At 42.6% G+C, this 26172-nt stretch overlaps 2 protein-coding genes across 6 annotated transcripts in view; one reads left to right on the forward strand and one right to left on the reverse strand.

Annotated features, from left to right (window-relative positions):
• LOC136440836 (myosin-I heavy chain-like) overlaps positions 1-25983 on the forward strand; it is an 88740-nt gene extending 62757 nt beyond the window's left edge. For 3 of the 4 annotated variants that reach the window (XM_066436966.1, XM_066436969.1, XM_066436970.1), the window contains exons 8-25: positions 2961-3045; positions 3416-3522; positions 4531-4657; positions 5120-5238; positions 5552-5693; positions 17244-17404; positions 17920-18017; positions 18691-18873; positions 19565-19767; positions 20034-20097; positions 20445-20550; positions 21077-21176; positions 21554-21660; positions 22444-22538; positions 23117-23305; positions 23467-23569; positions 24013-24112; positions 24679-25983. In XM_066436966.1, the coding sequence (XP_066293063.1) occupies positions 2961-3045; positions 3416-3522; positions 4531-4657; positions 5120-5238; positions 5552-5693; positions 17244-17404; positions 17920-18017; positions 18691-18873; positions 19565-19767; positions 20034-20097; positions 20445-20550; positions 21077-21176; positions 21554-21660; positions 22444-22538; positions 23117-23305; positions 23467-23569; positions 24013-24112; positions 24679-24848 (2259 nt within the window). In that variant the 3' untranslated portion in view covers positions 24849-25983. The remainder of the gene's footprint in view (positions 1-2960; positions 3046-3415; positions 3523-4530; positions 4658-5119; positions 5239-5551; positions 5694-17243; positions 17405-17919; positions 18018-18690; positions 18874-19564; positions 19768-20033; positions 20098-20444; positions 20551-21076; positions 21177-21553; positions 21661-22443; positions 22539-23116; positions 23306-23466; positions 23570-24012; positions 24113-24678) is intronic. The other variant, XM_066436967.1, reaches the window with a different exon arrangement.
• Positions 7696-14868, reverse strand: LOC136440838 (complement C1q tumor necrosis factor-related protein 1-like). 2 transcript variants are annotated; one of them, XM_066436975.1, is made up of 3 exons: positions 14567-14862; positions 11892-12158; positions 7696-8557 (listed from the first exon to the last, which is right to left on the reverse strand). In XM_066436975.1, exons 2-3 carry the CDS (start codon positions 12133-12135, stop codon positions 8028-8030), a joined length of 774 nt encoding a protein of 257 aa, XP_066293072.1. In that variant the 5' UTR covers positions 12136-12158; positions 14567-14862; the 3' UTR covers positions 7696-8027. The 2 variants fall into 2 exon arrangements, with proteins under 2 accessions (XP_066293072.1, XP_066293071.1); XM_066436974.1 differs by lacking the exon at positions 7696-8557 and adding an exon at positions 10457-11331 and having other exon boundaries at positions 14567-14868.
• Positions 25984-26172: the final 189 nt, after the last annotated feature.

Here is a 26172-nt window from a genome sequence, read left to right on the forward strand (position 1 = left end):
ATTAGAACATCTAACAGAACCATCAGGTGCCTGGAGAGTGGGGGGCTTATCTTAGGCCACAACAATTTAATTTCTTGGTTAACGGATTTTTTTTGTTAATTTTAGCAAAAAACAAATCATGAAAACAGAAGGCTGGGGTGAAAACTTGCACCTGACTCTGTTCACTCCCTGAAATTGTGTGCACCAAAGTAAAAACATTCCTCTGAGATTCTGTTTTCATGTTGTTTTTCCAAGCTGGCATTTTTTAAATTTATTTTTTATTCCATTAACCAAGAAAATAAATTGGTGTGGCCTTATCTATACACTCTCAGGTGAAACTTGGGACTAGGTCAACTTGCGAAAACAGTTTTAGTGAACCCTGGTGTCACAGAATAGGCAGCATGCACAAAACCTGCATGTATTTTTGGCAAGTCTGACCTTTACCTGTCCCCTCTCCTGTTCTAACCATGGGAATCTGCTATTTTTATAAATGACAATAATTACTCAGCAGTATTGGTTGGACAATGGAGGACATAGCTTGTCAAATATGTTTGTTTCAACCATATTACCCTGAAGACCAGATTCATCATATGGAGGTTGACATTGTTAATCCTCTCTGTCATCACCTTTTGAAAAGTCATATTGTCATGCAATATTTTACTTGTCTTCCAGCAAATATCAGATTTTTATAAATTGACATTGTCTGACAACTTTAATCCCACATTTCACCCAGCCCATTGTGCCATATTGATATACAGTGAACTAGCTGACACTAGGAGGCAAATAAAGAATTTGTGACATTTTAGAACAATTTGGTGATGGGTTAGCTTTGCTACCTTTTAAGGCAACCATTGTAAGGCAAAAGAAATGATAACGTAATGAAAGCTCATCTGTGTTGGTAGTAATCATAATACAATGCTAAACTTTCTTCCAACACTAAGGTATTCACGGATCGAATTTTCGACGACCACTGTCGCCTTCTTCAGGATCAATAATGACCAATCACTGCCGAACGTAAACTCGCGAGCGTTACGGACACGTGACTCTATTGACACATGTCACTGCGGATACGTGACGTCAGCAATTGGTCAAACGTGCCAGGAAGTTTCGCTGGACAAAGTCAGAATTCTGGACACTGAACAGGACTACTTTATGAGAGGTATAAAGGAGGCCATATATATCAGGGCACTCCAGCCGTCACTCAACAGAGACAGTGGGCGTTATAAACTTCCTGGCACGTTTGACCAATTGCTGACGTCACGTATCCGCAGTGACATGTGTCAATAGAGTCACGTGTCCGTAACTCTCGCGAGTTTACGTTCGGCCGTGATTGGTCATTATTGATCCTGAAGAAGGCGACAGTGGTCGTCGAAAATTCGATCCGTGAATACCTTAGTGTTGGAAGAAAGTTTAGCATTGTATTATAAAATGATAACGTAGATTCATTTCTCAAATGTCAGAGTTGTGCATAAGCGTTTGAAACTTTCTTTGCAATTAAGATTTGGTAGTGAAATACATGGAACTGAAGAAAAATGCTCCAATAATTTTAAGCAAAGCTGTTCCCATGTTTTTTTAGTTAAATGCCCTGCCTTTCTTGCCCTGTCTCCTATCCATGTATCTGATTTAAACAACCTTTAGGCCACACCATTTTAATTTCTTGGTTAACGGAATTTAAAAAAAAAAAATCTAGATTGGAAAATCAACAGGAAAACAGAATCTCTGAAGAAAGTTTGTACTTTGGTGCACACAATTTCAGGGAGTGAACAGGGTCAGGTGCAAGTTTTCACCCCAGCCTTCTGTTTTCATGATTTTTGTTGTTGCTAAAATTAAAAAAAAAATCTGTTAACCAAGAAATTAAATTGGTGTGGCCTTAGGTCAAGCTTGTAATCATCATCATCATGTATGTCAGGTGGCTTGCCTGGTCGGACCTTAAGTGCTCTAGGTCTTCAGCCCTCATCCCTACGTCCCCAGCAAGTTGGTCGTCGGGGTAGCTTAATAAAAGAAACATATTATCAGCTTCAGTTGTAATAATATGCTGTGACACCTATGACTGTATCTGTATGACTATCAGTATAACTGGCACAACTGCCCTTGGGCATAACACACCAGGCTGATACTGGTATATCCTATTTCCATATCTACCCTCTAACAAAGACGCAATTGGAGTTTGCCATTCTTTGATGTTTGGTGGTTCATTCCACCTTATTAGTTTCAAATTAGTTTCTCCTGATTGCCTTCAATACTGAAGCACTCACCACAGGTCTTCAGTTGAAAACCAAACCGATCAGTTTATTAGCTGCAGGCACTGTACATTGTCTTGGCAGGTTGCATACATGCGGGGTCATGCAGATGAAATAGATTGTGAGCCACATGACAAAAATACTTTTTAAAAAACCCAGAGATACCTGACTGGACAAATTGCAGACTATTCCATTGTTACGAAGTAACATAATCGGCATTCCTCTCATATTTGTGCCTTAAGATATGATGACCTTGTCTACAGCATTTGACTGCAGGTTAGATGACCTACATTGTAGTTATGATAATTATAGAATAAAAAGACTCTTTTTACACAACCAAAAGATTTATTCAACCGACGTTTCGGTGACCATTCATTTCATTTTTCGGTCACCGAAACGCCGGTTGAATAAATCTCTTGGTTGTGTAAAAAGAGTCTTTTTATTCAGTCACTTACCAACCTGATGACACTATTCACGGATGATAATTATAGGTACGCAGAATATCAGATGAGAGTAAATGCTCCAGGGCCTGAGATTGATTTGTACCAAGATAAACAGTTGAAGGGGTTCACACCTGCAGTATGAAGTATCATATAACCACTGTCTTGTGAATATCCATGAATCTTGTGTTGTTCAGAACAGCAAAAGTAGTCGAGTTCTAAATGGCCGTGAGCTGAACGAATATTGGATTGGCATAAATTGCACAGTATCTGATGAGTCTGAACACTTTTTGTTTTCCAGTCCAGAGTTGTTCACCCTGCCAGACACGAGAAGAACTTTCACATCTTCTACCAGATGTTAGCTGGTCTAACACCTGAGGAGAGAGGTGAGACTGCTCTTTGGATTCCCTGCTAATTTCTGCGTGGCCGTTGAATATGAAATGCAGCAGTACAGTATATGCATGTGTTATGTGTTCTAGTTCTAGTTCATAGTCTGCAAACTCCCTGGTAGGGGTATCACGCATATGTTAGTATATTGTACATACTGTTTTAATCTTATTATATGAAATTCAGAAAAATGATTTGGAATACGCCTTATAGGGGTTGTGATTGATAAGAGATCAAGAAAAAAGACAGAAACATGGTAAGAATTTCTAACAGCAAGAACCCAAACATGTATGTGTAGTACATCCTTTGTGCTCTAGGGGGCACTTCTGTACTGTTTAGCAATTTCTCACCAGAGTTTGTGTCTTGCAGTAAAACTCCACCTGCAGGGCTACTCTGCCTACAACCTGAAGTACCTGAGCTGCGGGCAGCTCCTGTGTGACGACATGGAGGACAGATACAGATTCGAGGCCTGGAGAGTGAGTCTGGAACAAAGTCTTTCTTCCTTGATCTTTGTTACACCAACTCTTGGATGTCTCTGTAGCTCAATTGGTAGCGGCTTCGCAGTTGAGCCTCCTGTTTCCAATTAGTTGGATTCGGGAGACCCCGGATCGAATCCCGGGAAGGGTATCCTTGTCGGAGCTGGACCGTCTTTCGGAAGAGACGAAAAATGGGGGTCCCGTGTTCGAGGAGGTGCCTCAAGCTCGTTACAACAGCCTCATTACTCACATGGGTACCTACTGGTTGAAATAATACAACCTGGTGAACTCTTCATGAGTTCATCAGTAGAAAAGGCAACATTCTTTGACTATTAAAATTAAGGACAGCTGTCTTCCCTATCTTCCCATCATTGGCAAGCCTGAAATACTGTAAATGCAGAAATGTTCGCGGTGGTTTTATGTTCATGGTTTTTCGCGGTGAACTCTTCAGCGCAAACTTAAACCCAATGCAAAACTTTTTGCCCACCTATGACTGTAGTGCTACTATTGTTTCAAACGGGAGCTTAAAACCACCGCGAACGCTCTATTTTCTCCCTACCACGAAATAAAAACCACCCAAACTTAAATGCATTTACAGTAGTTCATTTAAGATAATTGAGTAATGTAAGCATTCTACCTCTGCCTAACCATTTGAAATTTATTTTGAAACAGTCCCACATATATTGTGTACGATCCTGGTTAGTGTGAAACTTTTTAAGGAAGCCTGATAAAATTGTCTTGTTGTCTAAAGAGAACAGGTTGTAGTCTGGTGAAAAAGATTTGTTTCGCCAAATTATGCTATTAAGATATTTTTTTGGTTAGTAAAGCAGTAAAGCTAACAGTATACATATATATTACTATTGGTTGTGTTCTGTTAACAAACACATCGTTATTCGATCGCTAATGGAAGACCGGACTGAGTGATGTAGAAGAACCCATTGTCTCCCGAGATGACATCACCGATGTCCTCGTTCAAGGTATTAACCTATGATCTGTCCTGATTTGCAGAGCTCCCTGTCAGTGTTGGGCATCCCGTTTGCTGATGTGATGAGGGTGCTGGCAGCTGTGCTTCTTCTGGGCAATATTGAGTTTGTTGAGGGGGATGGACTGGAACTGGATGTGCAGGGGAATAATGGTGAGATATTAGCCTCTACCAGGCTCCACGGGATGGCTCTAAAAATAGTAGAAATTGGCCAAGTAGAGTGAATAGTATGGCATATTGGACCCTCTCTCCGTAGCCAACTCCCTTGGCATACTATTCACTCTACTTGGCCAATTTCTACTATTTTTCGAGCCATCCCGCGGAGCCTGGTAGATGCTAGCAGAAACCAGTAGATGGTGATGAAGACTGAAACTCACAATGAACAAGATGGTCTGTTGGTTCTGACTGTCCCAAACAGTTCATGTTTCTTGAAATGCTGTGCTGAGACAGGGATATGTGTGTTGCTCCTCAAAGTTAAGGCATGCAGTTTTTGAAGGTAATTGCTATGAGTTTATATTGAATCGGATAATCACATGTAGAGTTATACCTCCACAAATGACCTGCTCTGTATCTAGGTATGGCAGGTGTGAGTAAATGTTAATGTTTGTCTTGCAGAAATCAAGTCAGTTGCTGCCTTGTTGGGAGTGTCAGGTGTGTCCCTGTACAGAGGCCTGACCACCAGGACACACAATGTCAGGGGACAGGTCTTCAAGTCACTGGCTGATGCTGCAACAGTAAGTCAAATCTCACATCATATTTTCCATTCCTGTGTGAAATCATTGCTAGAATCCAGTACTTTTGTGTGATTTTGACAGAAAGTATGGAAATATCTGTGTTTGCCTATAGCAATGACTTACATAAATGCCCTGTTAACCAACAGTTAGCATGAAAACTAGCTGGTAGTCACTGTCATATCTTGTTACATTTGTACTTATTGTTTTCATAGAAATGAATCCGGAAGGATACCCTCCCACAGGGATAAAGGAGATTTCAATGAACAATAGCAACAGGGTTTCATAAAAATTACCATTTATTCTTTCCATCTAGGCTAACCAAATCCGGGATGCACTAGCCAAAGCCCTCTACTCAAGAACCCTGAATGCCATCGTGCGCCGTGCCAACAGTGTGAGGAGACCTGCCTCCAACTCAGGAACCAACAGCAGCGACAGCAGTGAGTCCGTGCAGAATGGTGAGTCCTTGTGGAAACTACTCATAACCATTACCCAGAAGTTTGCAGGGGTTCATTTAAACTGGGAAAGAGGGGCGCTGCGCCCTCTTGTTTCAGCCCAGCGCCCCTTTGTCGAATTCAGATTTTAGCTTAATCCCCAGCATACAGACTTCCCTCTGGGATTAATTCCTCCATAAATACATAGAATTCGCTCCCTCGCCTGTGTGTGCTCCCTCTTGTTTCATCTTTCTAGAAAAAACCGAGTTGGGCCAAAGGAACAGTCTATAGTTAAATATGGAAGACTACTTTCTAAAAATCTGCTGCACGTAACGATGGCAAAATAATTTACATATTCATGTCACCGTTAATAAAAAACAAGGTAGAAAGTTTTTGTTAGATTTTGGAAGCAAAATGCAAAGAAGAACAAATTTATCATTGAAGTAAAAAAAAATGGTGCCCTTTAGCAGGTCATGATTGGCCATGGTACAAGATTTCATCAGTGGGGAAGCCCCCTTGTTTTGATTTGTCTGGCCCTGGTTTAAACCCAGACATACTGTCTGGAACTGGAATTTCCGCCCACAAAGACGCCTACTTTTGGGAAATTGGGAATTCCACCTTAGTTTGTCCCAGCTTCCAGCCAGGACATGTCTAACTGTCTTTGCAAAACTGTTTGTGTCAGTTTATTGTTATAATCCTTACAATAGTAATACATTGAACATCTGAGGTGGTACTTTTTAACATGTGTCATAAAGTATCCAGCTGTCAAAAGGTGTTGAGTACTATTCAGACAGTGACGAAAGGATCACTGACTCCCCTTCAAACTGTTTATTGAGTGGGTTTCACTTGGTGATGGCCGAGCGAGATATGAAGCGCACGATGGAGACAGCTGTCTCTGTTTGATGAAGGTCAGAAGTGATGTGTCCAGAGACATGCCTACACTACTACAGTACGCATATCCTGTCTGTCTGGAGTGGCTGTTTTTGAGAGTCTGAAGGCGTTTCGGTCAAGCATACCCTCTAAAGGGGGGTGTCCCTGTGGTGTAGTGGTCTGCGCTTCTGTCTCTCACCACATCTGGTTCAAATTACTTGGACCAGAAGGACTGGGGTTCAAGCCCCAGGTAGGACACCTCTGGACAAGAGGCACATTGAGTCATACCAAAGACTTTATAAGTGGACTAGTCCCCTGCTACAGTGATTGCACCACAGTGTGGCCCAGGGCTATGAAACGGAGATGGGCACCGTCCTATACATCAATAATGGTGTGGGAGGATTTTAACTTTTTAACTAATACCCTCTAAAGAGTTAGAAAGAAAGGTCTTCTATTACCAAGTGTTGACCCAATTTCCTTTTATCAGCTCACCCATATTTCTCCAGATGTCTTCCAAATACTTCCATCTGGTGATGTTTGAATCCAGCAAACGTGCACCTCTGTGCTCACTAGTTTTGACTAGAATACATTATAAAACTAAGAGGGCTGTAATTTTCACACGACCTGATGGGAGTACTGTATTACCTGAATGAGAAGGAAAGTGGTTTCGGGTGGTTATAAGCTGGGTTTGATCCAAAATTTACCTCCATGCTCTCCAACTTTCAGACAGGATTTTCTAGCTTCCTTCACAGACTTCCTATAACGGTGGCGTATATATTGGGGGGGGTCAAGGTTCTCCAATGCCGGCAAGGGAGTTGTGTAGCCAAGGGAGTTATGTAGCCGAGGGACGACCGCCGTTTATATCCAATATATACGCCGCCGTTATAGGAAGTCTGCGAAGGAGGCTAGGATTTTCCCTGTCGCCTCCTGAAAATTGAAACCCTCCTGATGGTGATGTAATGCTGCCTGCAAAAGGCCTGCAACCTGTTATGTACATTGTATGTCACTGTGTAAGAATAGCCAAGATCTGCACTGACACTTGTATCAACCAATTCTATCTCATTGTGTATACATCAGATTCTACTGTATTGCACTATCTTACTATTCTACGTGCCGCAAAGGCTTTGAAGAGAAGAGAGTCGTAAATCTCTTGAGCAACATTTCAAAATATTTATTATAACGTGATGACCCTCTGGACAAAAGCCAGTTGGGAAATGGTCTGTTGGACTTAATTTTGTCTCCCTCTGTGAAATATGATATAAACACTGAGAACATCAATGGTCTGTAAGAGGCCTGCGCCAACATTTTTGGCCCATGAACGTCATACTGCCCATTCCTTTTGGAGAGTTTCTAAGTCTCAGATAAGTTTTGAAGTCACAACAGAAATGTATCACGTGGCTGACATGTGTATAGGTAAAAAAATTCCGAAGTCTTTGTATAAAAACGTTTTAGGATATTCATTCTTACAATATATATGTCTAATATAAATCACATGTTGTACGTGGGAAAAACTAAATGTCCACTGAAGGTGATGTAGGCATCATCCTCGCCACCAAATATGGCAAGATGGTCTCCATAGTCCATCCTCATCCACACCTGGTCCCCCACGATCAGCTGCAACATGACGGTCTGGGACTGCATGATGCTGCGGTCGCCCTCCTGGGCAAACAGGATGACCTGTGGTTCGTTGTTCTTCATCAGATGTAGGTAGGTTGTCCGGCTGTTGTAGGTGTGGACTGTGGCGGAGAAGTAGTAGATGCCGGGGATGACGCAGTAGAACTTCCCCGTGAACAGGTTGAAGTGGTCTCCAGTGTTGACCAACACTTTGTCATACATGACCACCTGGTAGTACTTGGTCCCCTCCATGGGTTTACTGCGTGCCACAGAGAAGGCCGATGCCTGGATTTTCTCTTGTGGGCCAGGTGGGCCGGCTATTCCCTTGGGTCCAGGGGGTCCTGCCACACCCTTGTGTCCTTTTGGTCCCATCTTGCCTGTTCTACCAGGGAACCCACGCTCTCCTGCAAAGACAAATGTTGTGGGTTATGTACACGTACCTTACAATAGTTACATTGCTGTTGTGCAAGCATTAGCGGACTTAGCTTTAGGTGTACACCTCCCTTTGAAGGCAGGTGGTTGCCTGCGCCAGGTGGTTGCTCAACCAGGTTTGACTGTATATCATTCATGTGCTCAACATCTTTCTTTTTGTATTGAACTTTGAAGAAAGAAAGTTTTTCCTTTGATATGACTTGGTAAGTAAGTCTGAAATACAAACTGTACTGTCACTTGAAAATTAAATTCCCTGACAAGCACTTTGGATGGAAAATGTTGTAGCATTACAGTTTGTGTCATAGATTTCAGGCAGTTGCCTCCAGCTAGAAGTATGGTATAAGTAGGGAGAAACAAAGTTCACTAGACAAAATACTTATTAAGACTCAGAAGGATTCCATTATCGCACAAATCTTACCTAGATTAATTCCAACTGTCAGAATGTCCGGTCCTTAAAGTTCATCAGTGGTTGTCTAAGATACCATAGGAAGGAAGCAGATACGTCTGACTCAAACTCTGTCTCCATCTGTGGCCTAAATGCTCATGATGAAGTCACAGAAGTTTGATATGATAATAATTTGCTGGTCTGCTAGCTACACACTGTTGGGCTGCTGCCCACTGAGGATTTAGCAACTTGAAACAAGCCTGGGCTTTCCTTAAGGCTTATCATGTGCCTTTCTAAGATTCCAATTTAGATCTTAGTTAGGAAGTGAGACGTGAGACTTTAATTTGTGTAAATGTCTATAGAAGGGTTTGTGAACAAAAGAGTTTGTAGAATGAATAGAATTCTTCATGGTTCTTAACCTTAAACTTTACTTTTTACTGTGTATAGACCCAACCTTATTCATGGATAATCAGTTAATTTCTCCCAGGGTTTCATGACATGTTGTTAGAAGAAAGGTGGCAGGTAACCTTCAAGTAAATGAGCATCAGCCTTGCTTCCATCAGTGGTAAATGGAACCATCCAAAAACTCTGCATGTTTTAAGAAGCCAAGTACCAGGTCAAGGATTGGTAATAGCACACATCTGGTATTCAGACGTCTACTTGGTACTAGCACGCCACCTATCACCAATCACAGTGTGTGTCAGTCAAGATCATGGCCCTGGTTGTTCCTTTGTCCAAGGTTATGGTCTGTTAGGCCACACCAATTTGATTTCTTGGTTAACAGATTTTTTTTTAAATTTTAGCACAAAAAAATCATGAAAACAGAAGGCTGGGGTGAAAACTTGCACCTGACCCTGTTCACACCCTGAAACCAAGGAGGTACAGACTTTCCTCTGAGATTCTGTTTTCCTGTTGATTTTCCAATCTAGCATTTTTTTTAAAATTCCGTTAACCAAGAAATTAAAGTGGTGTGGCCTTATTTGTATATATCAACTGGTATATATAACAGTGCTTGGCACAGCACAGCAGCTATGCACCCATGTAGTTATTCTCCAAGCAGAGGTTTTGGTCCAGTGGGGTAGTAGTGGCCGAGGTTTTTTAAGTCTGAAAAATCCTGTAAAAAACCCTGGCCACTACTACCCCACTCGATCGAAATCTCTGCTTGGAGAATACCATGTAGTGGCACTTGGCATGTATTGCATTCAATGCCTTGTCACTCCCAAGCACAACAAGAACTTGAATCATTTACATATAATGGAAAATACCAATCCAGCTCTAAGCACATTGTTTGGTGAAGATTCAGTTGGTTTCAAATCTTTAAGTTTTGAGGTTTACAATCATGGTGGTTTAAAAACACCAACTTTATACACTGGCCAAACATTAAGGGATTTTGCAATTACTGTACTGAATTTCTAATCTGGTTGATATAACTTTTATTTATTGATTTTGATGCATGAAATCATCATTTCACATTCATACACATGTGCAAATTTTCAATTCAGTGTTTATTGTTGTTATTCCATACCAATAAGATCAACACATAATTTCTTATTTCTAAAACAGCAAGTACTCTGGTAATTCACTTTTCTTGAGGCTGAATTAAGACAATTGGAATCTTAGAAAAATATCTTAGGTCCATTTCACAAAACTATGAAATTTGCCACGGTCAACACAATGATTTGTCATTGTCCTGTTTCTACAGCTGAAACGTTACATTTATAAAAGTACAAATTGCAATGTATGTGGTAGTACTGTAGCGTTGGTATCCATATAGTTCTCAATCAAGTACATTGGCTTTGTTCGGTTCTGTCTTCTGTGGTATGACATTACTGAGTTCATAGTCCTGAGTCACTGCCAGGTACCCATTAAAGGTGATGTAAAAGTCTTTGCTGTCACTGAAGATGGCGGTTGAATTCCTGGCAGCTAGTCGTAGCCAGATCCGGTCTCCTTTGTCCAGTGGCAGAAGTGCAAACTGTGTCTGCATGATGCTGCGGCCGCTAGACTGACTAAAGTTTATCACTTGTTCTTCCTCATTCTTCATGAGGTGCACATACGATTCGTAGCCATTGTACGTGTGCAGAGTGTAAGAGAAATGGTAGATGCCGGAAATCATGCAGTAAAACATGCCCGTGTCGTTGTTGAAGTGCTGGTCTATGTTCACAAACTGGTGTTCAAAGGTGATAGCTTGGAACCTATCACCCCCAAACATGGGAGATGCCCGTAACACAGAGAAGGCGGCCTGAGGCCTGGTGGCGTTCGGAGCAGGCGGTCCTCTTGGTCCTCTGCCTCCGTCCAGTCCAGGGGGTCCGTGGGTCCCAGTTGGCCCCCTCACACCCACAGGACCAGGCCAGCCGGGGTCACCTGGGGGGAAACAGGGTTGCCAGGTTTTTTAGATGTGCACAAAACACCAGTCTGGAGAAACAGATATGTCTCTGATGCTGAACTTGTTTACTCTTCCCTGGAGGAAGAGGACCAGGATGGTTTGAGGTCAAATTGGAATATGTTGGCAACCCTGGTTCCCTTTCCCCAGGCAAACTCAAGTCATGAGTCAACATTCTGATTTCGGGTGGCAAAATGGTAAAGGGTCCAAAAGTGTCCACCACTTCCCCCTCACTTTAATTGGTACAGCTTAGATATACATTATAGTAGGTACCGTTAGTATATTATTAGAAATTGGATGTTTCTGATGAAGAAAGATTTCTGCTGACAACATCAAAGAGTGGAATGAGTGGATGTGAAAGATCTTTGCAGCTCCCCTCCCACTGATACAAGACCTACTCAGTTGGATGGAGGAGGCTACCACCATGCAGTGCCTCCCTGACCCTGAACTACTGGGTTGATGGGCCAAATTATGGTGTTGCTAAAAGACCTTGATTTCTACTTGGCTGAAGACTATCATCAGATAAGACCCTGGTACCCACCTTTATCTCCCTTCTCTGATGTCATCTGCTGAGGCAGAGCAATGATCTGAGGACCTGGTGGGTTATCTTGTGGGCAGCACCGCACACACTGACCTTGCTCAGGTGCCTCCTCGGACTGTTTCCCTTGGCCAGAATGTTTCCCCTGGCCAGAATATGGCCCCTGGCCAGTGCCTGACCCCTGGCTATAGATGCTGACCACCAGGCAGGCTGGTATGATCAGGACAGTGTAGAGGAGGGACGTCATGGTCGGACTGGAGCTGGAGGTGGCTGTAGAATGTAACAGATACAAAATGTATAAGAATTTATGTCATTGTAATTTGTATAAGGTAATAGTTTGTGGAGTTATAATCTAACTAGCATGGGTACCCTCCTACTAGTAACAATTAGTACATGTAACATAGACCCCGTTCACACTCATTTTTTTCAATCGCGATTGAAGTATAATCGCGATTGTTCGATCCGATCGCGATTGAACGCAAAGAAACTTTTGCGTTCACACTGCTTTTCGCCAAGTGGATTAAAGTACGCCGTCATCCGATCGCGATTGAAGCATGCTATCGGCGATAATCTGGTAAATGTTGTTGTTGTCCTTGTTGTCCTTGTTTTGTGTCTATTTTTCCGCTAGATATTGTCACTTGGTGCGGTTAATGTCCCTCTTTCGGTGACATTTCCCCAGTTTGGTTTGCACCTCCTCTCTCCCCCAGATTGCGATGAGGACCCTGGTCTCATCGCGCCATCTGCCACCAGCTGAAGTTGCTGACGGAGTTTTATTCTTCTTCTTGGGCATTGTTGACGATGAAAAGTTGTTGTTGTTGTAAAAGAGCGATCTGACGTGCGGATTGGGTTTGTTAACCCGCACGATGCGAACTATGACCCCACGTACCCGCATGTATGACCTCCCACCCCCGGAACCAGCCGAAATCTCCGCCGATTGCGAAGGAATGAATCGTAGTTGGGTTCACACTCAAAATTTGATAGGATTGGATTGGATCCGATCGCGATTAATCCAATCAAACTACCTCCGGAGGTAGTTACAATCCAATCGCGATTGGATCGTTTTGGATCGTTCCAATCGCGATTGGGAGCGTTCACACTGAAAAAGTCAATCGCGATCGGATCGATTCAATCGCGATTATAGTTCAATCGCGATTGAAAAAAATGAGTGTGAACGGGGTCATAGGCTCAGTCTTTTCACTTGCATCTTGTCGCTTTCTAACCAAGGTTAGCAAGTGACAAGATTGAGCCAGCAGTTACTATGGAGGATGGTACCCAGGCTCAATAGTTTCAAACATCACTACTTTTCATTCAGAAGACTGTGCCTTGTTAGTCATCACACATGACAGCTGACCTAAACTGAAATTTGGCTGCCCATTACCATGGGAGAAATGCCCCACTTCCTCTCCTATGGGACTCAGGAGGGTTGGAGAATGACCTGGTACAGTGCCCCTGACTATCAATGACCTGGGCCCATCAACAGTTAACTTCTAATTGTCAGCAAGCAAACAGGAAGAAAATTTGCAATGACTATCAACCAAGAAATCTGCATGTTGATCTCATGTGGGCTGGTCTGAATCATGAACTTGAGTTGAGAGTTGATATAGAGTTACTGTATTTTCAAATTTGGGATACAATTTGTGTCTGAGGTGATGGTGTCAAAATTGTGGATATCTGCATGCTTATTACTGCCTAGAGCCTAGTAGAGGTACACTTCTGTTGATATAAACTTCTGTGATAAAGGTTTCTTGTGGCACAACAGAGGAAACAATAAGTACGAAGCACCACTGGGCCTATTCTTCAGCTGGACCCTAGCAGGAGGGGGCTTTACTTTAGCAGACCTCTCTCTGAGGCCAAGGAGGTTTGCCCAGGCTGAATAAATACTAGAAATTGGCCAACATAAGCTGGATAATTAACCGCAATTAGCTAGTCAGAGGAGTTCCAGTTCCCCAAGAGTTCTTTTTTGTTAGCCTATTTGGGCCAATTTCGTAGTTATGTAGTTTAGTCCCAAGAGGAGGATGCTGCCCAAGTCTTTGTGAACTGCCCTGATCGTTGTGGAGTGACCATGCAGGGCTCTGGAATGTTTGGGGCCCCTGTAAGGTTTACATGTGAAACTTAGCCACAAATTATAAGGCTTCAATCAGTACACAGAAGGAATCTTAAAGTAAGCTAGGACTAGATGTAACATTGAAGTTAATGGTTGGATATTAATCAAACCACTTTCCTGGTGAAAAGGTCATGACCTCGTATCTTCACTTCAGTAAAAGACAGATAGCATAAGGGAAACAAGATGGGATGAAATGTGACAAGAAACAGGCTCTGGATGAAAACTGATACATAACACTGTTAACAGTAACTCTCAGAGTCAAAAGCAGGCTAGCCTGCTGGCTTTACCTACCAGCTAGGAGGTTTAAACCTCCTTGCTACCAGTTGTGTTTGTGCTGATGCTGGTGGAAAGTTAGCCTGGACTTGAGATATCTACGTGCACACTTGGGCAAGCAAATCATACCCTGTCGAACTACATAGAAGTCAAGCAAAGAATTAGTTAAAGCACACACAAAGCAAGGGTGAAGTTGCTGAACAGCCGTTTTTTCACTCTCAATATTTATGAATGTGAATGAAAGCCAGCACAAGGCCAAGTACTAAGATCCAAGTGAAGTGGTAGAAGAATCAAAGCATACCTTTTTCAGAAGAGATAGTTCATCAGCTTGGCATGTCCAAGGATACAGAACTACACAGGGGTTCTTGGAAAACTATGTACTCGCCCAATCTTTTAGATCCAGGAGGGATAGAAAGTTGCTAGGAGTGCATGCCAGCAGAGCATGCCACGTAGTACTGTACTTGTTTCCAGATGACCCCACACCAGTCTGGCTGAGAGAGACTGGGGGCCCCTATTTAGATCTGCCTGCAGCCCACATGTGGTTCCTGTTACCCAGCCCGCCTACCAGCTGAACTTGTCTGGCTGGAGCATCTCATTAGGCTGTGTATGGGGGTCTGCAGGGTTCATGTGCTCTGTTTAGTCAAGACTGTGGATTTGGATAGTCTTCTATGTCAGAAAGGAAGCCACTGAATATATTTATTGCTTTGAAAATATTACATATTTAGGACTGTTTTCTTAGGTCATCTATTAATAACAATGCACATCTCTGCCCTGACCTATGTCAATCATGCCCCATCTGTCTGGTCTGTTTTTAAACCTCACAGTTGGCCCCTCCCCCCTCAGCTGACAGCCACATGGTATGTGGCAAGTTTGTTATTCACACATCTCTGTCTGTGTGATGGCATTGGGGACACAAGGGCAAGGGCCAGGAAAAATTACTACATTGGTTCTCACCATCGGAGAAGAGGATCAGAGTCAATTTCATGCGTAAGAATTATACTGCCAGTGCCTGAAATAGTTCATTTCGGACAGTGTTTCAGTTGCTATCAGATATTACTTAATTACTAGCTTGTTTAGAAATAGTTACTTTTTATTCGAGTTTATTATTTTTATTTATTTTATTTTTTATTTATTCTACTCATTAGCCTCGGAGTACCAGGCTCCGCATGATCGATGGGAAAATAGTAGAAATCGGCCAAATAGAGTGAATAGTATGCCAGGGGTCGTCTGCTATACAGTGCTATTGAGCTTCACTGTATAGCGGACTGCTACCCCTGGCATACTATTCACTCTATTTGGCCGATTTCTACTATTTTCCCAGCGATCGCACGGAGCCTGGTAGAGGCTAACTTTTTATGTCCTTCAGAAAGAAGAAAGGGTCAAAAGATCACTGTGATATTAAACCAAAAGCTATTGCATGGTGGCTGACACCAAGGAGGTTTGCTGACACTTACCACAAAAGCTACTCAGATGGGCAAGGGGTCACTGCCAAAAATGTCACACAGTGCTAGCATGCTGTGGCTGCAAAGTCTCCAGACTACGGGTCAGGAGAAAGCCCAGCAAAGTGTGTCAACTGTCTGGGCAAACTACCAAGTATATGCTGGCAATTTAAAAGTTCTCAGGAGGGGAAACTAGGGGCAAGAAAGATGAAAATAGACAAAACACTTTAACAGTAAGATTTATAAGTCTATGCTAAATGGATGGTGTCATCAGCCTCCTGTACGTGACATACATGTATGCTTTGTCAGGTGATGATGTGAAATGATCATCAGGTGAATATGACTGCATGATATTAAACAATCATAACGATAAGTTTTGCCCTTAGATATATTAGAATAAGATATACGGGATCCTTTGGCAAGTTTTTCTCTTCAAGTTTGCTCTTTCTTGCCATGATATTGTAAACCAAGACAGACTGTTTTGCCAAAGTTGTTTGCTATCTGTCCAAGCACATAAAGAATATTGTCAAAACTGTTTTGCACTGTAGAAATATGGTCTTTTACCTCCATTAGCTGTGTAAATGTTTGGAAGGATTGGGGACTGTCAGCACAGTTCTAATTGGTTCCATTGTTACAGGTAGGATTACAAAGGTCAAGTTCAAACACAGCTGTTAAAGCTGTACCAAACAAACCTAATTAATGGGTAAACTTACTACCCTGACACATGGCAGACCATCAAGAATGAAGTTCTTAACCCACATGCTACAAGGGACTTATAGTCAAGTCAAGTCAAAGTTTATTGCACAACAATTGCATCAATGTATGGCAAGAACATTAACAACTATTTATACTAGTCCGTAGTAGACTAGTGTACTAATCTAACATCATTACTCTATACATGATATAATGAAATAGAACAAAATACATGTACTCTTAAGGTCTCATTCATGAGTTTTTCCGCCCCATAGGCTTACATGTTATAAAACGTGTTTTACATGGGCGCGTTCGTAATGAAGCTATAGGAAATGCACCGATGTCATTCATTCTCTGTTGAGCTCATCTACCCTAGATCATTTGAAAAAATTGCCAACTACCAGTTGGCATACAATACCTTTTTATGGCAATTAAAAACGGCACTTAGCTAGACCCCCTAAATAGGCACTTTCCAGCTGAAAGTGATCGACCGAATTACCGCCAATGTCCGGCTGTGGACGTCCGACCTCGCCCGCGGCTGCCGAACTTTACCTGTTAATTTCTTCCGTTACAAGCAAGCTTTCATCAGTTTGACGCTTGATATCAGCTGGCCTAGCTAAAAGGGATTTTTACACCGATATAGACACATGTACATGCAGCCGTTCATTTTTTTGGGCAACGGACTCTTTTAGGGTACCCACTCAGAGTAATACATAAATGAGACCTTAAATTAGGTTCGTACTACAGCTGTCCAGTCATTCAGCTTTTGCAAATGAGAATTGTTGAGTCAATGATGAAGTAAGTTTTCCAGCTGGTAGATGACAGAAATTTTCTCTATATCCTCAGGTCACAGTGGCATGACCAATGGTCATCACAGCTACCGACCTCTGACCCCTGCGACCTCCAAGACATCGCTTCACCAGTCGGCCAGGTCCGAGAGTTCCCAGCATGCCATGAGTGAAGGTGTCATTGGGATAGTGGACATGTTTGGATTTGAAGCATCGGAGGTAAGAGAACATACTTATGCTCAATACTGTAGTTAAGAACTGAACATCCAACATTTACAATACTGCTCAAGTCTTTTTCTTCTTCTCTTTTGATTTTTTTCCATGTAGCTGTGAATATTTTGTATACAAAGCAAATGACAGGGTAGTTTGATAGGTGTGCTTGTCTGAATTCTACCTAACCTATTGTAGTTGTTTCGGCTTCAATTTCAAGAAGAATATTACAATTTTTGTAGTAGCTGGCAGTGCTTCTTCTTCTGATGATAGCCTTATCATCTCCATGAAAAATGGAGATATACTTTAGGGTGTGTCTGTGTGTCAGTTTGTCTGTTTGTGTTTCCGCACTACTGTAGTCAGCATTACTCAAGAACCTCTGGATGGATTAAGATGATATTTGGTATGTGGGTAGGTGTTAGGTAGACAAAGGTCAGAGTCAATTTTAGGCCCCCTGGTATGTGACCTTGGTACTGCAGCAGAACTTAACAATTTTTGTATCTTTTTTTTGTGTTGTATTTCAGTGTAACCAGTTTGAGCACCTGTGTATGAACCTGTGTGCTGAGACCCTCCAGCACTTCTACAGCACACATGTCTTCAGGACCACACAACAGAGCGCCAGGTGGGCAGGCTTATCTTATTGCTTATTCAACAGATATAGATCTATGCCTTTGTAAGGAAATAGCAGAGAGAGGTTCTCCAGTGGAAAGTGAAGACAGACTCCAGTTGTTGCCGTGGCCGAGAAACAATCTTTATTCCAAACTCACATGTTCTCTACTCTCTATTTCTCGAGCCGGTCTGTCTTGTCTAACATACTGTGTTCCTAATTTTATACGTTTCTCAACATCTTCAAGATTAGTCTCACAGGATGGAGTAAAGGAGTAACAGTCTCAGGGGCAATGGCGAGCCTTAGTGCCAACTTGCACAGCCTTGTACAGGATTAGTCATACACACGTGTCATGCACCGAGTGTATTTCTCAGAAAGCTAGGGGAGTCCTCTACTTACGGACAGATTTCAATATGCGCTATATTACACCTTTGATGAGAAAAGAAAAGAGAAATGATAAAATGTCAGAAGTTACACACTCTTTGTGTTTAAAGTACTACATCAAGTCCTCCCTTCTATCTGATAGATTGCAAACTTTAAAATAGCTGAACATAAGACTGAGTAAGACCACAAAATGGTAAGATTCAAGGTAAGATTATCTCAAAGCTATATTGGCTATTACATTGGAGTGTAATACCACACGGTGTCAAGTTTCTTGCTGACCCCATGTTTCTATCCATCCCTGCAGAGATGAGGGTGTTTACTGTGATGTGGAGATAGACTGCCAGGACAACGCCCCCTGTATCGAGCTCATCACCTGTCAGAGAACAGGGCTACTCAGTCTGCTCGACAAGGAGGGCGCGCACACTCAGAGTGCGTCATGGGAAGGCTATCTACAGAGGGTGGTCGAACAACATAGCAGTCATGAATGGTAGGAACTAGTTATGAGAATAGCATTTGCATTTATCTCTACCATATTACAAGTGCAGGTTCTTTCATAAATGCTGAAAGTAAAAGATGCTTTTGTTCGTGATACTGTACATTCTACCACTGTGTAGAACTGTTATAGGAGACCTAGTGTAGAACAGCAGGAGGAGACCGGAAGAGGTCCTGGATGTAGTATGACCCAGAGACGAGGTAGAGTCTAGATGTAGCTAGGTTCACATTAAGCCTTCACGTTGTGTGGGGCTGTTCCATCCCGTAGCTAGAGTAACAGCCTGGAGTACGTAGAGTCTAGAGTACGAGGCCAAGTTCATTACGATGATACGTCCCAGTTGACTGTAGTAAAAAAGGAAAGTGATCTCGGACCAGTTAAGCTCAAATGAACTGAATGAACAGATGAGCTAATCTTCCACTGGTCGTGACAGGAAGACAGACACTATGTACAGTATTTACAGGTTCATTGTACCGGGGAAATTCCCCTAGCTCTTTTCGACAAACACAATGAACAGTGGACCACGGCTTAACGTCCCGTCCTAAGGACTGCGACCCTTTTCGGTAGCGTGCATGTCGGTTGAGCGACACAGCCGGGATCGAACCCGGGGAATCTAGTTCCAGAGGCAAGATCGCTAACCACTGGACTACGCACGCTATGGTTGTAGTAACAGTCTGTGTTGTTCCAGCTTCTCCCAGCCTGAGTGTGAAGGTCCGGACACCTCCAGCTTCACCATCAGACACTTCACCGGTCCTGTCACCTACGATGCCTCCTCCCTCCTCCACACCAACAACGATGCTGTCCCTGACGACATCATCTGTATCTTCTCTAGAAACAACTGTAACTTTGGCTTCGTCACCCACCTCTACTCCAATGAGCTGAAAGTGCAAGGTGGGACACTGATAGTTTTAAGTACAGTCTTATATACCATACAGCTTGTCTGCCTGGCGTTCCACTGTGTATTGTGTTGTTGCAATTTTTGATAAAGAATAAAAGAGAATAAGGGGTAAAGACTGGTGGTTTGTAATTGCATAAAATTACACACACATATGTATTCTGAGCATTAATTCAGGGGAAGCAAAAAGAAGAGGAAAGACCTAAAATGCTTTAAGTTAAAAGTGAGATTTAACTTCATTGCCACCTTTTATTTTCCACAGGTGGGAATGGGCCTCAGGGTATGGCACATCGTATTTCACCACCAATATCATCCGACTCCAATGGGTAAGGCTCGTGGTACTTATCAATTCTGCTGTATGTGTGTCTTACAACATGTGTTCTCTAATGTTGGCTCTGATCAGGACTGGGAAGAAAGTGATACCGGGTATTTTCAGTATACTTGTAAGGCTTGGAGACTGGGAATGTCGTTTATAGCATGATTATCAGTTTGAAGTCCTATGAACTGCTTCTTTAGATGTTCACAATCACAATAGTACAAATTGTGTTTTGCTCCGTTGATATTGACATGAAACTGCTGGCATTGAGGAAAACTGATGAATCAGTTCTGAATAACATCAGCCTTTTTGAAACGTTCATCAGTGTTGATGCATTTCTTTTTGTAATCCTTCCAGCCAAAGGGAGGGCAGAAGAACCCTATCCAGAGACTTCCAGACCAGACTGGACAATCTGTTGAAGACCATCGTCATGGCCAAGCCTCACTTTGTCAGGTGTATCAGGGTAAGTCCTTGGTGCCAGTTTAGATGTAGTCTGGTCTTCATCAAAGAAAGTAAACATTGCAGAAATGCATAAACATGAACTAGATATGTGGCACAAGCCCAAAATGGCACTGTGATGACAGCATACTTGAAGTGTTGTTTGTTCTGACTGTCCTTAAGCCCCCGTGACAAATAAGAAATTCAGCTCGGCTGACGTGTTGGCAAGCTTCAAATGTGCATTTTCGGCCGAAGTATGGCCGGCGTCCTGTCGATTACGCGGGCTTCGGGAGATTTTTAGAAATAAAAGTTGATCCAAATATTGGCCTTTTAACGGTTAGTCGATTCTGACTTCGTCCATGTCCAAGAGATGGTACCATCTCATGGGGGATTTTTAGTTTTTAGCGTTTGACGGACATCGCCCGGGATTTTCATTGGAAATTACGGTCGACGCTCGGGCGAATTTGAAATTCGGCGAGCTTCGGGCGATCTACAAAGTCGGCCGACACTCGCATGAATTGTGACGCCAGCTTTACCCTTCCCTTCCACAGTCCAACAGTCAGGAGGAACCTGAGCTGTTCACCCGGGACGTCGTGTGCAGACAGATCAGGGCCCTTCACATCCTGGAGACAGTCAACCTGTACGCAGGAGGTGAGGACGCCAATGATAATAACAATAACTTTATTGCAAGTTCATACCCGAAGGCTAATTGCAGACAAACAAGTACATGGAAATACATGGAAATCGAAATAGTTTTCTAGTCTACTGTGAAAGTTTGATGTTAACTAAGGTTGACTATTGTTGGGTTTGGCTTCTTTTTTGAAGGCAGTGGGGGGAGACAATGTTTCCTAAATATACAAAACAGCTATTTATGGTGTCACTGTTTTGCTTCCCTAGATTGACAATGCTGATCTGCCTCATTTAGGCTGATCTAAGCTGTGTCTGATTATGTGTTCAGTCACGGATGCCAAAGATACCTCAGCAATAGAGTATACATAATTTACAGTCCCTTTGAACCTCTCTCCCAGGCTATCCCCACAGAATGCGGCTGAAGACGTTCAACAACAGGTTCCGATTCCTGGTGCCCTGGAGGAGGCGAGCGAAGATGGAGGACATGCCACAGGACGAGTGCAAGGTCAGTGAAAGGTCATATCATTACAACCAATCAGGCATAGCCTCTGCCACAGGACGTTTGTATGGCACTTATATAAAGGAAAGTGATCCTGAACCAGTTTAGCTCAAATGAACTCAATGAACAGATGAGCTAATCTTCCACTGGTCATGACAGAGAAGACAGACACTATGTACAGTATTTACAGGTTCATTGTACCGGGGAAAAGCACAATGAACAGTGGACCACGGCTTAATGTCCCGTCCTAAGGACTGCAACCCTTTCCGGCAGCGTGCATGTCGGGTGGGCGACACAGCCGGGATCGAACCCTAGGCTTCTAGTTCCAGAGGCAAGATCGCTAACCACTGGACTACACACGCTATATAGAAAGCTTGATGTCTATTTTGTACACATTTTTCTTTCGTGCATGCTTTACCATTTCCATCATGTGATTCTTGGTGTCTCCAGTTCCTCGCTTAATGTTTGACGGAAAGATTTAGGCCATTTCAATCTGAAGAACTTGTATCTCAAACTCCAGACCTCGCTGTTTCTTCATGCCCTTTGAACCTTGAACCTTGAACGAGGACATCTGTGATGTCATCTCGGGAGACAATGAGTCCTTCTGCACCATTCAGTCCGGTCTTCCATTAGCGATCTCAGCTCTGTTGTTGAAATGTCACTGCCCTTTGATATGGTTCTTATTCACATAATCACATGCAGTAAGATTATAAATGAATATTACAATACTGTATTATAACATTTTTTCATAGAGCCTCCGTCTGATAGAGATCTATGCCTTTCTTGCAGCTGATTCTGGACGGGTTCCTCCAGGCAGTAGACAGCAGTGACCTGCCCTACACCAGTGCCAACTGGGCCATCGGCAAAAAACACATCTTCCTCAGGTGAGCCAGGTTTTACTCGCCCCGTGACGTAAAGCCGGTGGGCCCGTGTATGAGGGAGCTTTGGGCGTAAGCCTCAAGCATCAAACCTTTGCACGTAAAAGAACCCAACACACTTATCGAGAAGAGTAGGGGTGACCCGGTGTGCTTGGCCAAAAACGCGAGCCGCATTGCACTACCACTAACTACTTGAAAAAGCATCATGCTTCACCTCAATTGAGGATGCCTGCTTTACCTTACCTTACCTTGAGATGTGTGTACTGCACAGGGCTGTTGATTATTTTTATATCAGAAGTTAATCCTTTTTCTAAAATCTTTACCTTTATGCAATAGACACATTTTATTCTCAAAGAATATTACTGTAAATCACTTTAATATTGCGGCAGGAAAATATAGCGGTTGGGGGAAAATGGAGTAGGTATTAAACAGCTCTTAATTTTAACGATGGGAACAAACATCACTGTCTCCAATGTTAGTCAAAGTTAGTCAAAATTAAGTTACCGTTAACAAATCAAGAATTACAGTAGTCAAGCATGACATCCTTCCTAATGACTGACACCTGTACTGTCTGCCCACCACAGTGAGGGAGCGAGGCAGCAGCTGGAGAGTGTACGAGATATCAGGAGGGACCAGGCCGCCACTCTCATCCAGGCCTATGTCAGAAGGAGGCTGTGTGTGAAGAAATGGCCGTCCATACGAAGGTCCCTGGAGCTGAGGAAAAGGGCGAAGTCCAGATCAAGGTCGCGCAGCAGGTCAAGGTCACCTCACAGGTACGAAGGTTAACCTGTCTGCTGTCATTTGTTACAGACTTTTTTTACACTTTCTCAACCTTCATTTAACACTTACCGATGTGTAAGATAAGAGACTTGTATCAAAACTAGTCTGAAAAGTTATCTTTACTGTATAAAGTCATTCATGTCTTGTCTTCCAGTGCCAGGAACCGACCCCAGCCTATCCCGGTGATGGAAAACAACCACGACCGCTGTGATACAAAAACTATCCAGCAAACATGCTGTCTGTATGGCATGGACATGGTAAGACTTCTATCTGTTCTGAACTAAAATTTTCATAACTCTCCAAGATTATAGCAGTAGTGCTGTGTAGGAGTTAATCTGTGCTCATTTGTACTGATCACGGCAGAAGGCAGTTGGAAGAAGTTAAGTTGATTGGTCATGATTAGAGCCTTGGTTTCTTAGCTTCTCGTTATGCTGTTTTCATTTACTATTTAGGCCACACCAATTTAATTTCTTGGTTAACAGATTTTTATTTTCCAAAAAAAAATTTTAGAAAAAAAAAGAAGTAATGAAAACAGAAGGCTGGCCCAGCCTTCTGTTTTCATGATTTATTTTCTCTAAATTTTTTATTTTTTTTTGGAAAATGGAAAATAAAAATCCGAGAAATTAAATTGGTGTTATCTTAGTATTCTCTGTGTTCTCCTGTACCTGGAACTAACAAAGTCATCCTCTCCTGCCTACAGGACTGCCCTCCCCCTGTCCCACCCAGCCGTGGCTACACAGTCAACGGCAACATGAAGATGAGCTTCCCACAGATGAGGGTGATGAAACAAGGCTACCCTGGTGAGGACATGGTTGTGTTTGTGTTTTACTGTTAGGCCACAGCAAGTAAATTTTATGGATGACATCCTCCGCAGACTCCAAAATTAACATTAAACTGTACTTGAAGATGTGTATACAGCTCAATTAACTAGAACAAATGCAGAAAACAGCTTGTGCCATCATGGGCAGGAACTACACTGGGTATTCATATGCATTGAAACACCTTAGGCGGTCAACGTTCACGACACATTTGCCCATTTTTGGCATGTTGACCACCGTCGGAGGGCAATGAAATTTCTTATTTTTATTTCGAAATCAGGCGAAAATTAATGAGCGCACTGATGTCATCCATAAAAATTACTTGCTGTGGCCTTACCATGTGTTTATATCAACCCACTCACTGGTATAGCTATGTGTTTATATCAACCCACTCACTGGTATAGCCACCACTTGACATAATACACCAGTTTTACAAGCATGTGGTGGCAACATTTTATACTGTATTAAATGGAAAAAGCATTACCATTTGATTTCTGAGTGGTACCACTGTTTGAAAAGTCTTGAAGATATTTATTTTTCTTTCCTAGAAGATGCTGGGAAGTCTGATCGCGTGTTGCGTAAAGGTGACTCGGTGAAGGTTGTAGGAGTGTCCCCGAGGCGGGGCTACCTGATTGTGGAGCATTCCAACACGAAACTGCACGTACCATACCAACTGATGGAGCTACGGACCACTAATGGCTTAGCAAAGGCCTGCTGACACACACATGGCCTGCAAGGAACCTTTGTATAGCTAGCCTGAGTACCAGCCTTTTTAGCTTCCGTCCGCTACACAAGCTCCACTGCGCTACCCAAGCTCCGCTGCCGGCGAAAAGCCTTCCCTGGCGGAGCGAGACGCTAGGCTGTAGCCAATCGGCGCGTCAGGCCAAATTCTGACCGAATATTGAAATACCAGCCGTTACAGATACGTGCAGGCCCAGTCTTTTTAGCCGGGAGCGGAGCTTGGGTAGCGGACGGAAGCTAAAAAGGCTGGTACTCAGGCTATTGTATAGCAGCTACCAATTGTGTAATTATAGGACTAGTGATAGCAACTAGACCAAACTGTGGAAATGCTGTATCATCTTGCACAGATCAGTTATTGTGCTTTAGTATGTTTTGTGTCTCAGTTTAGATCTTATGTTGTATGTTGATACTCATATTTCCTTGCAGACCATGTAATATCTATCAACATTTGTTGCATTATTTCGAAGAAACATGTATCAGTAAGCATGTGAATGTTATTTTATTGGCCAAGAAATGGAGATTGGTCACTTTAACAGTACCTGTATAATATTGTAGTTGACTGTATTGATCATTTCCTCAATAATTTGTGATTATGTGCTTAAAAAGCCACAGTCTAAAGAAATTCAGCTACAATGTAGGTGTGAGGATTTTACAAGCAGTTAGTTCCTTAATCGTCTTGAGCTGTACAACAGACCACTGGAGGGTCTCATAAGACAATGTTGTGGAAGGGATGTTCTGAAGGAAGGAAGTACGAACTAAATGTGGACATTTTTTCTGAAAATAATTTCATCAGGTTGGTAGAACATAGGATATTTGGAGTTTCTTTTAACACAACCAGGTAATCTCACCTGCTGACGTTTCGGTGTCTGTCAGTACTCCGGTGAGAAGCAGTACTCCAGTCAGAAGCTCTGAAGAAGGTGTCTGACAGACACCGAAACGTCAGCAGGTGAGATTACCTGGTTGTGTTAAAAGAAACTCCAAATATCCTAAATGTGGACAGCTTGAAGGAGCTTATCACTCTGTCATTGTTCCTATCAGTACTGACAAGTTGAAGGAGAGCTACCTACTGGCACCAGGAATCACAACAACATTTGTCACTATTTGTAGCACAACTTAAATGGCAATTACAGGGAGCAACAATGAAGATTAAAGAGCTGTACAGACATGTTATGCCATGTGTAACTTATATAATTAATGTGCATGTTTGTTGACTACTATACAGTAGTATTAGATTTTCAGTCCTCGTTCATCGTAGGAAACTATAGATTTCAACTTATCTTAATGTTTATGTACATACCTTG

Source organism: Branchiostoma lanceolatum, chromosome 8, assembly GCF_035083965.1.
Source record: "Branchiostoma lanceolatum isolate klBraLanc5 chromosome 8, klBraLanc5.hap2, whole genome shotgun sequence".
In the NCBI taxonomy this organism is placed as follows: Eukaryota; Metazoa; Chordata; class Leptocardii; order Amphioxiformes; family Branchiostomatidae; genus Branchiostoma; species Branchiostoma lanceolatum.